A 14930-nucleotide genomic window follows, 5' to 3' on the forward strand; every position below is an offset into this window, starting at 1 on the left:
TGCAGCTATACTCCCTGGTGGTAAAAACAGCCCATGTGTTCTGCTGCGCCTATGGAACCTTACCCTATCTGAATGTCAGATACAGTCAGTTTCTCGTCAAAAATTTGGCATGTTAACTCCCTTGTTCTTTGTTCTCAAACTCAACTTCCTTGTTCTTCATGTCTCCTTGCCCCTGACTGAAGTAAACAGCCTTCCCGCCAGTCTATAGTCCACAGCTGTTTCTTGCTCGTTGCCCTTAGTCACTCACTCTGCAAATTACCCCTCCTGCCATAACAGCTCTTACCCCCAAAACTGCCCTTCCTGCCAGTGTAACCCCCTCCCTGCACACTTCAAATTAGCCAACCAGGACCAGTTTCGATTGTGTGGTCCAGCTCCAGCCAATGGAGACAGAACACAGTAGTAGAAACTCATTGCATTAGGAATAAAAACCCCTGCTTTGTTCTGTGTGCTCTCGCCATTGCTCCATCCGTGAGATGCACCCTTCTATAGAAGTTAATTTGCCTTGCTGAGAAAACTTTTTGCAGGAATGCTGATTCGATTCTTCTTTGTGGCACTGAAAATTTATTTCTAACATGAATGGGAGTGGACTGAGGGGGCAGCACTTGCTAGACTAGCATTGTTGCCTGCAATCTAGACAAGCACAGTGGCTGATTCTATTGTCCCATCCAAAGGTGGAAAAGTTTGGGAGTTTATACAGATAAGGAAAAATAGTAGTGAGAGTAAAGAACAAATGGGTTATGAAATGAAAGAAATCCAGTATTATATTAATACCTCGAAAGAGGCTTAGAGCAAGAAATGATATCTTGTTTCCTAGCTTAATTATACCAGCTGCTGTAAAGGGTGAAGCTATATGTTCGCCGAGAGCACTCTGACAAGACTGAATGGAAGCCTGCAAACCTGAGTGGCCTCGCCTTGGGAGACATTCATACAATATGATGGGCTGGACTGATTATTACTGATTGAATGAGATTCTAGTAATTTGGCAGTATCTTTTGAGTTGTACATCCTTTTGATGTGAGGGATCCAAGACAGAGGGTGGACTGGATACTATGAAATATATATTTGGTCTTTGGTCTGTTGTTTGGCATACAACTCCTAAAATCCTCAAAAACTCTAAAGTGATGTCTTTTTGTATGCTAATGAGGTGACTGCTATCTGGCAGCCCCTAGGTAGCTTCAGGATGGGGCTGGTCATAGGAAAGACCAAGGCAGGGTGACAAGGTTGGAACATTTAGCCCTACTCCCAACCCTCCAGAGAGGGAAGAGGGGCTGAAGGTTAAGGTAATCAACGTAGCCAGTGCTTTAATCAATCATGGCTGTGTAAGGAAGCCCCCATAAAACCCCAAAATGACAGGGTTCAAGGAGCTTCTGGATAGCTGTACATGTGGAGGTTCCTGGAGGGTGACATGCCCAGGGAGGGCATGGAAGCTCCGTGTCCCTCTCTTCCCCCACACCTCACTGTATGCATCTCTTCAACTGTATCCTTTGTAATATACTTTATAATAAATCGGTAAGCATATTTCCCTGAATTCTGTGAGCTGCTCTAGCAAATTAATTGGACCCAAAGAGGGGGCTGTGGGATCTTTGATTTATAGCCCGTCGGTCAGAAGCACAGGTGAAACAACCTGGGGCTTGCCATTGGCATCTGAAGGTGGGAAGAAGTCTTGGGGACTCAGCCTTCGACCTGTGGGATCTGACGCTATCTCCAGGTAGATAGTGTCAGAATAGAACTGAATTAGAGGACACACAGCTGGTGTCCACTGAATTGCTTGCTTGCTTGTTCATTGGGAGAAATCCCCACACATTTGGTCACAGAGGTCATCTGTTTAGACTCTTGTTGAATGAGAGAATAGAAAAAGCACTTTGAGTTTGTGTGTGAGTTTTTTTTCTTTTTTCTACCCTCAATTGGCATTGTTACTGATCATGGGTTCTTGGACTCTCAATGCAATAGAAATTGATATGAGGCCAAAAGCGCTTTCATAGACAAAGCTTCACTGGAGCTTATGCTCCAAACAAAAGGGAGGCAGCCCGAGAGAGAGAATTCCCGGGCTCCCTCCTGAAAAGAGTCATAGGGCTTTCTTATTAGGCAAAGTGCAGGAACTGGTAACAGGGGAAGGGTATGCAGGCTGGGCTGAGCAAAGAAGGTCAGCAGATCTGGTTGCTATGGTTATCTTGAGTAATGGGTCACCTGGTGGTCTGGCCTGTGGCAACAAAGCTGTAAATCAATTGTTCAGCATTCCTTCCTGAGGCAATCTTAGTTATCTCATAAGGCCAATTCCTGGAATTCTTTAAGAACTATTAGCATTTGAGGTAGTGGTGTGGGTTTTGTGATCAGTGGGAGTGCTCTAGTGGAGGTGAGCTGAAGCCAAGCCTGTCTCTACTCTTTCTCAGTGCCAATGAAGTGGGGTTTGCTGGAATGGCCCTGGTTCAGGTTCATGGAAACATGTGGTTTGGTAAGACAAAGGATGAAAGGGTTGGGAGATGAGGAACCTTTAATTCCTGGGTGGTCACCCACAGTTTGGAGCAGCAGCTGTGCTGCAATTGGTTACTGAAGGTGAAGTTACTAGCGGAATTTAGAGATGGATCCAACTCCTGGGGAGTTGGTTCACTGGATGCATAAGGAAATGCAAACTAATAAGAAAATGCCCTTTGAGTTTGTGTATGTGTGTTTTTCAACTCACAAAGTCCATTTTTGTTTTGTCATTAGTCTTTTCTTAAAAGTGTTTGAAATGCTTGTTCCCTGGTGCCATAAAGAAATACCACTTGAGGCCGGGCGCAGTGGCTCACGCTTGTAATCCCAGCACTTTGGGAGGCCGAGGCGGGCGGATCACGAGGTCAGGAGATCGAGACCACGGTGAAACCCCGTCTCTACTAAAAATACAAAAAATTAGCCGGGCGTGGTGGCGGGCGCCTGTAGTCCCAGCTACTCGGAGAGGCTGAGGCAGAAGAATGGCGTGAACCTGGGAGGCGGAGCTTGCAGTGAGCCGAGACTGCGCCACTGCACTCCAGCCTGGGTGACAGAGCGAGACTCCGTCTCAAACAAAAAAAAAAAAAAAAAAGAAAGAAATACCACTTGAACATAAATTTAATTTACTCAGCAAGGCCATTTTTACTTCCTGCAGAAAGGGTACACTCGCCAGCAGTTTTGCCACGAGTACACTGAACAAAGGAGACAGGGTCATTTATAAGCTGACGTGTCCACCCTACTGCTGTGTCTGGTTTCCATTGGCTGGAACGGGACCTCACATTCTGTATTTGTCCCGACTGGCTAGCAACTTAGAACTTTTTAAAAGAGGCAAAGGCAGAGGAGAACAAAGGAAGGAGGAAGTAACTTGTGGAATGCTGAGAAAGGTAAAAACACTTTCAAATAAGGAAGAGGAACAGGCTATGACCCAACGCTTGCTTGGACCAGTATAAGCATGCCAGAGCAAATATTTAGGCTAAATTGTGGAAGCTAAGAACATAAAGTACATTGATTTCTTTATCACGGCTAGCAGATATTTAAGAATGTTAGCACAGGTTTTTGAATAAATTTTGCTTCTAAGAGAAGTTACTTTTTATTCCTAATTAAATGGGGAGGAAAGTCTTTGAAGAGGAACCTCTACTTTACTTTTTACAAAAGCTGACAACTTTTCTGTGTTGTTATAAATTTACAAACTTCAGACTGTATTTTCTGCTGTTTTTAAAAGTAATTCTTGAGAGAAACGCTCCCATTGCTTGCTGAGAAACCAGCTCTTCAGAACAAGGAGAGGTTTTTCTTCACACTCTGATTAAGGGTAGGACACCCACGATCAGAGCTGCTTGTGGCAGGCAGTGAGGGCCTGAGAACAGTGTGACTGGAAACAAGGCTGTGGCCAGACACCACTTCCTGGAGAGGGCAGGGGGCTCATTGAGCCTTGAGCAAACCATAGCTTTGAGTAACTGCACTGTGCCTCACTCCTCCTAAAGATAACCACTGGCTTGGGTGTATGTTGAACTGGACAAGGCTTACTTACCACTGCCCCCGATTTAAAGAAATAATTATCTTTTGAATATGATACTCTAATGTGTACTAAATTAGTCATGTCTTTTCTTTCTCCATACCAGCCTCCCAATGCCCTGAGCTCCTGAATGGTTAGTGAGAGTACTTAAAAGGCCAATTGCAGCCAGTTTAAACACTAGTTTGGATAGCCTAAAATAATTTCTAGATGAAGCACATGGCTTCAGGAATGACTAAGCTGTCCTGTGTCCTCTGGGTTCTGGCTCTGAGGGAAATTGATAAGGGACCCTAATTGTAACCCCAACAACCCATGTGAGTCAGGAAAGCTCTCATGTCCCCCTGCTATGTATAGCCCACCATGGATTGCCAAAATAAATGTCCATGTGCCTGCCTTTTGATCATGGTATCTCCTCTGCCAGGTAAGTATGTGCCTGCCCTTTGAAACGCTCTCACTGAACCACTCCAAATGAATTTTGGGGCCAGATTAAAAAACATACTTGATACATAAATCCATCTCAAAAGCAGGAAAATTAATACAAGACAGAACTTCAATTGTAGGACATAACTCTAACACCTCAAGGAAGTAAATCCTAAGGGTGAGAGCAGAACACTTAGGAGATCAATATTTGGCAGATGATATAGGAAGCAACTAGAACTGTTAGGCCAAGAGCATTTGGACTTGGACAGTCGAAGGGGAACCTTGAAGAGACGGATGGGCAAGATGAATGAGAACCAAAGAAAATTACTGGTGATTTGAATGAGAAAAGTCCAAAGGGGCCACTTTTACAGAATACTTGTAACATACTTTATTAATCTAGTATTCCCTGACATTTATTGTTTTTACCAATTGTAACAATATTTCCTAATTTCTTAGAAGAATGAAAATAAAATTTACCTATATTTCAATTGGGGAACTCAAAATCACTGAATCCTAAAGAATTTATACTGCCATTGTTGGAATAATAGTTTGCTTAACAAAGTCCAGAGTTTTCAAAGATAGAAAAAAACTAAACTTGATTTCTTCCATAGTCAGGTTCTGCTACCTCAAGTCTAGAACAGGATACATAAATACATAAATCAGAACAGGAAACCCTATCTGAACAAAGTTAAAAATACTTAAAACATGACCCTATCGTGAGTATCATAAGGTACCCTTATTGACCTGCTAGAACAACCAATAATTTCTTTCTAAGGCAGAGAATGAGGTCATTTTAAAGCTAATTTACTAATTGTATTCCTCTAGGCAAGCTATTTAACCTCTTTAAGCCTCGATTTCCTCCCGTGTAAAATGGGACTCCCACCACACATCTCTAGGGTTCTTAGGCGTAAAATGCTGTCCCATACCTGGCACAAAACTGTCACTCACTAGGTTATGTTCTCCTCTCTTTCCTTCCATTTGCTTTCACAAAGCCTTTCAGAACCACTTTGAGTCACTGTTTCTGCCCTTCTCTAATTCACAGAGCATTTGAAATCTGTATCACATATCACATATTAATGTAAATTCTTGGCTTGCTTGTGGAATCTGTTCAATTTCCAGAGACCCTCAATTAGCTTGTGACTAAACATCCTACTTCTGTGACCTCCACGTGCTGCTAGGAACATAGTAGAAACTCCAATAAATATTTGTTGAATGAATTACACTGTTTAACAAAAATAGACCTAAAAACCAAAATAGTGTAAGAACTGGCAAAACTTACACCTATCCAGGTATGCTTGCCCAATAAACAACCAGTGGACTGACAACGGTTTTTAAGCAGTACTTCTGACTCTTCCTTTGTTTCAATGGTTGATTGACATCTGTGGTAGCCAGTTTCCAAGATGGCTCCCAGTGATCATCACCTCCTGATATTTACCCGTCCCACACTGATGCAGGGCTGGCTCTGTGTGACCAATAGAATACTGCAGAAGTGACAGTGTTGACTTCAGAGGCTAGATCACAAAAAGGCATTGCAGCTATGGACTTGTTCTTGAATTAGTTGCTTTGAGGTGAGCCAGTCACCATCCTGTGAGGACAGATGGCTGTGAGACCTTGGGCAACTTATGAGATCTTTCTGAGTTTCAGTTTTCCTCACCTTTAAAATGAGACATTTCACAGGGTGTTGTGAAAACCAAATAAGACTTGAATGTAAGGCACACAGCGAGATATCTGGCACATAGTAAGCTCTCATGAAATGTGGCTAATGAATGATGGTAGTGATAGTAGAAGCTGTAGTACCAGCAATTGATTAGATGTGAGATGTGAAAGAAAGAGGAATTAAGGATGATTCCTAAGTTTTTGGCCTGAATAACTGAAGGAGTGATGGTATCATTTACTGAGTTTGGAGACAATGGAGGAAAACAAGAGCATTCTTTTTTCGGACCAAAGATGCTTATGCCTGAACAGATAATATTACAACTATCTTTCAATCACTTAGAAATAGCATTCCATTTCTGTTCTTCTCTAAATTACTTAAAACTGTTTTTTGTTCTATGTAATTCCTTCCCGGAACATGATACATTACTGAAGTAAAAGTGATAGGAATTCTAAAAGCCAAATTACTCTGTAATGAATGGCCATGTAACCTTGGATGAGTCACTGTTCTTAAGTAAATGGTGGCAAGGCAAAGATGAACAGCAGCAGAACACAATCTGGACACTTTGGGCAGTTCTCACTTTTGTTTTGGAGAGAAATGTTAGCAAACATCAGAGATGATTTATGAAATAAACATGAAATAAGATAAGCATCGGGGGTTTATGAGAAATGGCAAGGTACTTCTGTTAATTTTAAGTGAAGATTTACTGATAACTAAAGTGCTTAGGTTTAATGAAATTAGATTTCTGTTCTCTTTTTCAGACTCCCACTGGTTTAACTACTCAAGGATGAGAGGGAGTGCTTGATGCAAGTCTTCCTCCCCAGATGTACACACTTAGCTTTCATTTAGTTAGTAGGTCACAGACTGATTCGACAATCCTGAACAAAAACATTGGTTTCACAATTCTATTTTTAAAATTTTTATTGTTTTAGACTAGTCATGGTTTCACAATTCTTTATAACTATTCATTTGATCTGAGGCATACTTGGCACTTCCCAGGATTTGCCAAATTCATTATGAAATGCCCCAAACAGTGTATTATGTTGACAAATGGAGGTAATGCAGGGCAATTAGAAACAGAGTGGGTTAACTCATTAGTAACCAAACTGGGACCCAACCTGGGTGCAGTCTGTGCTTACAGTGAGTTCCTCTGGGCCTCAGCTTCTTCAACTTTAAAACAAAGGGTCTCAATCCACAGATGATCATGAAGTTCTATTTTAGCTCTATAATATTTGATTCTAGTAAGTTATAAGAAAACTTTTGAGTTTTGTTTCTATTTTTGATAAAGATGGATTGCAAATAAGCCATCCACAAACAATTTTACAGACGAGTTTGCACCAATATTTGTACTGGGTTACTACAGAGTGGCTCCTTCTATCACTGTCATATAAAACTAGCCATGGGGGATTAAATCTGTGAACTTAACTTCAGTCAATCGTGCAAACAAAGGTTACTGGGGTGTAACTAGTTCATGAAATAATCATAAGGAAGTATAGTATGTATATTGTCCACCAACTTCCTCCCACTACAGAAATAGAGAAATGAGGGTTTTTTGAGGAGGCAGTTACCACATTGACCATAACTATTGAATTTATTCAATACTCTGTTTAATTTCCCCTTTTCCTCCCACTGTAGTTGGTGTCATGCAAGAATCTATTTGCACTGACTAAAGATACTGGAAGAGTGAAGATCAGAGAATTTTAAGTCTGAAATTTGGCATCACTGCCCTGAACAATATAACCTTAGTTGACATAAACTACTCATACAGGTAAGAGTGATTATTATTCATTTTTAGCTTAAAAATTAAACTCTATAAAAATAAACAGGACCTAATGGTTTAAATTTTGAAAGCTGATCATTAAGAAAGGCAGTCAGCATGTTAACTATGTAGACAGTCATTAGTAATTGAAGTTAAGAGTTGTAGAACTTTTTTCATTTGTCAAATTAGGAGAGACAAAATGTATGCATGAGTGACTTGAGATAGACATTCTCCTGAGGGGAATACAGACTTAGATACATTTTCTGGAGACCAGTTTTGCATCTGTGACATGTAATTTTTATTTGATTTCTTAACAGTACTTTCCAAATTTTGGAAAATAGTTACTAGTAGTTTTATGATCCAAGTTTATTTTTGAAAGAGATGTACATAGTAGGTACAAGTTTGGGAAGGTAAAGATGGTGACCTAGTTGTTGATTGCTATACTGAGAGTCCTATAGAGACTCAACTTCTGTTTGATAAAGCTAGCCTCTGCAGAAGTCTTTTTATCTCCCTTTTGTTTGGAAGCATTTAATATTCATACAGAAGCACCATTACCTTTGCAGTTTTTAGTATACTATGCATTATCTGCACAAGGTAGGAGCTAATGCTTTTCTTTAACAGCATCATCAAAGGAAGCTCCAATCCTTACGTAAAATCAAAATCTACTGTGAGCAGATAATTTTTTCTTAAATAAACTGGCTCATTTCACTGTCTGACTGATTTTTGAACTGGTGAAGTTACAGATTAGGTTTTATATATTTATACCGGGGTCTACACTAACTGAAACCAGATTATAATTCATCAGGTTGCACTAGATTCAGATACAAACTTACAATGAAGCACATGGACTGTTTTCTAAATAAAAATAGCAAAGAAATAAAATTATAAAGACACTGGTAGACATTAATTAAGAATCTTGGTATTTAAACCCACAGACACTGCATAGTCCTCAAGTTTTCAAGACTTTAGGTGTGGATTGGTTTAAAAAGTTATTATAAAATTATCATATTTGAGAAAAAACCCCAATTTCTGTAATCCAAGATGCAGAAAATAAATCAAACCATAATTCTGAAGGGGGTAGAAAGCAAAATTGCCCTGAGGGGCTGGGGGGATATAAGAATTTCAAAGGGCTGGTACAATTTTTATGTTTATCAAAAGAGAACATGATTAAAAAGAAGATTGAGAAACCTTGCTCTAGATCATGAAAGAGTGGAGAATGTGGTGCTCAGAAGGCTATGGTGAAGAACACAGAGAATATGGCACATTCTGAATAGAGATCATGGTCCTTATTTGACCAGAATCCAGTAACTTTTGTTATTCTCACCTGAAAGAAGTGAGGAAATAAGGAGAAAAATAAGAATAAAAGCAATTTGTATATGATTCTTCAGCACTTCATGTGTACCCTTTGAAGTGAGAAAGATTTAAATATAAGACAGAAAAAAGTAAAAACCAGCATTTATGTTGTGATTAAAACATCATATCCTTTAAAAAAAATCCTCTGAAAAACTCAGATACCAAATTACACACAAGGACACTCTAACCAACAAGCATAGCAGCTACAGTTTTTTTTTGTTTGTTTTTGAGACAGGGTCTCTTTCTGTTACCCAGCCTAGAGTGCAGTAGAATGATCATAGCTCGCTGCAGCCTTGAACTCCTAGGCTCAATTGATCCTCCAACCTCAGCCTCCCAAGTAGCTGGGACTCCAGGCACATGCCAGGATGCCTGGCTAATTTTTTTGTAGAGACGTGGTTTCACCACGTTGCCCAGACTGGCCCTGGCCTCCCAAAGTGCTGGGATAACAGGCATGAGCCACCATACCCGGTCTAGTTTTTGTATTTTTTATAGAGACAGGGTCTTGCTATGTTGTCCAGGGTGTTCTTGAAATCCTGGTCTCAAGCATTCCTCCCACCTTGGCCTCCCAAAGTGCTGAGATTACAGGTGCAGAGCCACCACATCTGGCTGCAACTACAGTTTTGACATACATGTGTAAACTTTTATTGAAGTATGACAGTTTAACATTAAATATTTGAAAGGACATTTTAAATATTCTTTGGTAATGACCCTGGGATTTTGGAGTCTGTTGCTACACTTTTCTTCTGTTCAATTCAGGATCTTGCCTGAATTTTTGTTCATGTGGAATTGAGTTAACTTCTGAAATATGAAAAGAGACTCTTCTAATAGTATTAGGTTATAAAGGAGTGTTTTAGCCTAGCCACAAAAGACATCATTTTGAAAACTATATATAAGTAATGTGGTAATTAAAAACCAGTCAACTCTCTATTATTGTGGCCACAAAATACTTCTGTAATACTTTGGCCAACATGTATTGGTTGCATGTGCCTTAAAATTTTTTAAATTATATTTCTAGGCAAAATCAATCATCACTTACAAATTGTTTTACAATCTAAGAACTATACATTTCTCTGAGTAAAATTATAAATCCCAGGCATGTAACTATTCACATCAAATTTTGTTTTTTAGACGAAGGCATTATCCATCACAATAAGTAACTTTTTGTCTTTATTTCAACCGGACAATCGTGATTGGAAAAGGTAAGAAGCCATCTATACTTTCCTGTTCCATCCAATACATTTTTGTTACTATTTTATTTAATTCAATTTTTTTAAAAAACTATTCAGCTTAAATACTGTACCAAAAATAATTTTAATATTAAATATCTGCAATTCTATTCTAGCTCCTGTGACAAAATTCAAGAAAACCTGACATAAATGAACAACAACACAACATGTATTCAACCATCTATGATCTCTTCCATGGCTTTACCAATCATTTACATCCTCCTCTGTATTGTTGGTGTTTTTGGAAACTCTCTCTCTCAATGGATATTTTTAACAAAAATAGGTAAAAAAACATCAACACACATCTACCTGTCACACCTTGTGACTGCAAACTTACTTGTGTGCAGTGCCATGCCTTTCATGAGTATCTATTTCCTGAAAGGTTTCCAATGGGAATATCAATCTGCTCAATGCAGAGTGGTCAATTTTTTGGGAACTCTATCCATGCATCTAAGTATGTTTGTCAGTCTCTTAATTTTAAGTTGGATTGCCATAAGCCGCTATGCTACCTTAATGCAAAAGGATTCCTCGCAAGAGACTACTTCATGCTATGAGAAAATATTTTATGGCCATTTACTGAAAAAATTTCGCCAGCCCAACTTTGCTAGAAAACTATGCATTTACATATGGGGAGTTGTACTGGGCATAATTATTCCAGTTACCATATACTACTCAGTCATAGAGGCTACAGGAGGAGAAGAGAGCCTATGCTACAATCGGCAGATGGAACTAGGAGCCATGATCTCTCAGATTGCAGGTCTCATTGGAACCACATTTATTGGATTTTCCTTTTTAGTAGTACTAACATCATACTACTCTTTTGTAAGCCATCTGAGAAAAATAAGAACCTGTACGTCCATTATGGAGAAAGATTTGACTTACAGTTCTGTGAAAAGACATCTTTTGGTCATCCAGATTCTACTAATAGTTTGCTTCCTTCCTTATAGCATTTTTAAACCCATTTTTTATGTTCTACACCAAAGAGATAACTGTCAGCAATTGAATTATTTAATAGAAATAAAAAACATCCTCACCTGTCTTGCTTCGGCCAGAAGTAGCACAGACCCCATTATATTTCTTTTATTAGATAAAACATTCAAGAAGACACTATATAATCTCTTTACAAAGTCTAATTCAGCACATATGCAATCATATGGTTGACTTTTGAATGGAAAACCCCACAATATTAAGAAAAGCATTCATGTGACTTTATTAGGGACACTAAACTACATCATTAACATGTCACAGCTTGGTTGACAATAATCACCAAGAAAATCTCTTTGGTTTTTAAAAATAAGTAAACATATATTCATAAAACTCAAAAAACAGTTCTACTTATACTGAATGTTGAGATGGCAGAAACTTTCAGAAGCAAAAATTAAGCAGATTGAAAGGATCCCACTCATATGAAACTAACAGGCTATTTTCTGTTTAAACTCAACTAACTGTGAGTGCTTCTGTTCAGAACACGTTATTTCATGACTAGGATAAAGAAGCAAATGGTTTATGACTTGTCTGCTTTCTGGTAGTTAGAATACAAGGGTCAATCTATGGCCAGTGTTTATTGGTAATTTTAAAATCTTTAAAAATAAGTAGCTGGGCGCAGTGGCTCACGCCTGTAATCCCAGCACTTTGGGAGGCTGACATGGGTGGATCATTTTGAGGTCAGGAGTTCAAGACCACCCTGGGCAACATGGTGAAACCCCGTCTCTACTAAAAATACAAAAATTAGCTGGACATGGTGGTGGGCGCCTGTAATCCCAGCTACTTGGGAGGCTGAGGCAGGAGAATCGCTTGAGCCCTGGACAGAGGTTGCAGTGAGCAGAGATCGTGCCACTGCACTACAGCCTGGGAGGCAGAGCGAGACTCTATCTCATAAAACAAAACAAAAAAATAAAAATAAGTAAAAAAAAAAAAAAAAGAAATATCCTCATTCACGTCTTATCTAAATGCATGAATAATACAGTGAAAAAAATCCAAGGTTTTATAAACACATTATTTATTTGAAATTATCTGGCTCATGCTATTGGGGAGAAACAATATTCATTGACTCTATATTTTTGAAGCAGATGTTACTTATAAAAATGCTTAAATATTTGGATTAGGCTGTGTCAAAGTAAAAAGCTATGTCATTATATGCCCATCTTCATCACATTGTGCATATTTTCTTCTGTATTCAATATAAATAATGTTATTAGTGACAAACAGTACCTGGCAGTTAATTTTTTGTGAAATAAATGAATGAATAATAGGGGAGTGTAATAGTATTGCAGTTAAGAGATTGATCTCTGAAGTTATACTTCTTGGGTTCAATCTGGCTCTACTTTTTATTTAGCTGGACAATCTTAGGCAAATTAACTTATCTTCTGTATGTGTTAATTTCTTCATTTGTAGAGCAGAAAATACTATCTTATTCACAGATCCTATTATTAAATCAGCTGTTACTATTATGAGTAGCTAATGCTTAGTAAGCACTTGCTGTTTGCTAAGGATTCTACTTATATGCTTTACATATATTATTTTAATCACCACAACTCTAAAGTATACTAATTTACTGATGAAAATATTGAAGTGGGCTGGGTGCGGTGGCTCATGCCTGTAATCCCAGCACTCTGGGAGGCCGAGGTGGGCAGATCACCTGAGGTCAGGAGTTTGAGACCAGCCTGGCCAACATGGCGAAACCCACCTCTACTAAAAATACAAAAATTAGTTGGGCATGGTGGTGCGTGCCTGTAGTCCCAGCTACTCGGGAGGCTGAGGCAAGAGAATCACTTGAACTCAGGAGGTGGAGGTTGCAGTGAGCCAAGATCGTGCCATTGCACTCCAGCCTGGGCGACAGAGTGAGACTCTGTCTCCAAAAAAAAAAAAAAAAAAAAAAAAAAATATATATATATATATATGTATATGTGCATAGTTAAGTAAATCACCCCAATTTTTTCTAATATTTAAGTGAACATTTAAAGATAAGCATTTCTTAATGTTAATTTCTTTTCTTCCATGTAATCTTGTCAGTAGACAAATGATGGTGACTATATTCTGTAGTAAGTACATATATCATGATTAAAAAAAAAAGCATGTTCTATCTGCCCAAAGAGATCATAAGCACTTTGGAGCTATAAACTTCTCGTCTATTTCTACTTCCATGGTACCGGTATTCTCTTCTCAGATAACCAAACAAAAACAGCTGAATAAAATCAACCGTTAATAGTAACTTGCCACTTTGTTAGAGACTGCTTAAAGACTCATTTTTTTCTTCACATAGTAATTCCTTCAGTGTCCAAAATGAAGTTTAAAGTAAGTTCACATAATCCTTCCAAGCCTTTAATCTCATAGCATGTTTTGTTCCTGAGTTAGAGCTGTAAAAGCAATTCACAGTACATTGCCCAAGAGCCATGTGTTCAAAAATCACTAGAGGTTACTCCGAGGGCAAAACACACACACACACACACACACACACACACACACACACACACACACAAAACAACCCAGTTAATATTTTTTTTTCCTTTTCTACTTCAATGCTTAACTGAGACATGAAAATGTTCTGAGAAAAGTCTGAACACATTCTGGCTTCAAATATTTACAGTGAGTATCAATTCGTTTATAGTAGCAATTGGATTTTTGGCTGATTAATGTGCAGAGACAAAGGAGACTTGGGAACTTGAGATGACCTCCCTGAATGCTAGCTCTAACTGGAAGTGTCCAATCTGGTGACTTCCTAGACATGCAAATCACAGAGTAACTCAAAGTCCATTAGGGAGAGTTCCTGAGATGCACAGATTTCTCCACAGTTACAAAAGTAGTTTTATTCTTTTTATGAGATGGGGTCTCACTCTGTCACCCAAGCTGGAGTGCAGTGGCGTGATCTGGCTCACCGCAACCTCCGGTCCCCCGGGGTCAAGTGATTCTCCCACCTCAGCCTTCTGAATAGCTGGGACCACAGGTGCCCACCATCATGCCCGGCTAATTTTTGTTATTTTTTTGTAGAGACGGGGTTTCCCCATGTTACCCAGGTTGGTCTCGAATTCCTGAGCTCAAGCATTCTGCCTGTCTTGGCCTCCCAAAGTGTTGGGATTACAGGGGTAAGCCATTGTGCCCAGCCTAAGTAGTTTTATTCTTACATGAGTTTTGAGACCAAAACTCATCCGACTAAGACAGTAACGTTTGTTTAACATAAGCTATACTGCATTTAATAATCTCACTAGACTTAGGAGTCTTAAAAAAATATAACTTCTGGTCAGGTACAGTGGCTCTTGCCTGTAATCCCAGCACTTTAGGGGGCTGAGGTGGGGGGAGCACTTGAGCCCAGGAGTTCGAGACCAGCCTGATCAACATAGTGAGACCACATCTCTACAAAAAATAGAAAAATTAGCTGGACATGGTAGCACACGTCTCTAGTCCTAGCTACTTGGGAGGCTGAGGTGGGAGGATCTGTTGAGACCAGGAGGTTGAGGCTGAAGTGAGCCATGATTGCGCCACTGCATTCCTGCCTGGGTGACAAAGTGAGACCCTGTCTCGAAAACAAAAACAAAAACAAAAAAC

General features: G+C 39.3%; 2 protein-coding genes across 2 annotated transcripts in view; one reads left to right on the forward strand and one right to left on the reverse strand.

Moving 5' to 3' along the window:
- Window positions 1-14930, reverse strand: part of CASK (calcium/calmodulin dependent serine protein kinase) — a 419626-nt gene that overhangs the window by 198589 nt on the left and 206107 nt on the right. The window lies entirely within an intron of this gene.
- Window positions 10326-11561, forward strand: GPR82 (G protein-coupled receptor 82). Its single transcript, XM_032756756.2, has 2 exons — window positions 10326-10361; window positions 10505-11561. The coding sequence occupies exon 2, from the start codon at window positions 10539-10541 to the stop codon at window positions 11547-11549; it is 1011 nt and encodes a 336-aa protein (XP_032612647.1). The 5' UTR covers window positions 10326-10361; window positions 10505-10538; the 3' UTR covers window positions 11550-11561.

This window comes from Hylobates moloch, unplaced genomic scaffold (assembly GCF_009828535.3).
Source record: "Hylobates moloch isolate HMO894 unplaced genomic scaffold, HMol_V3 SCAFFOLD_7, whole genome shotgun sequence".
NCBI lineage: Eukaryota > Metazoa > Chordata > Mammalia > Primates > Hylobatidae > Hylobates > Hylobates moloch.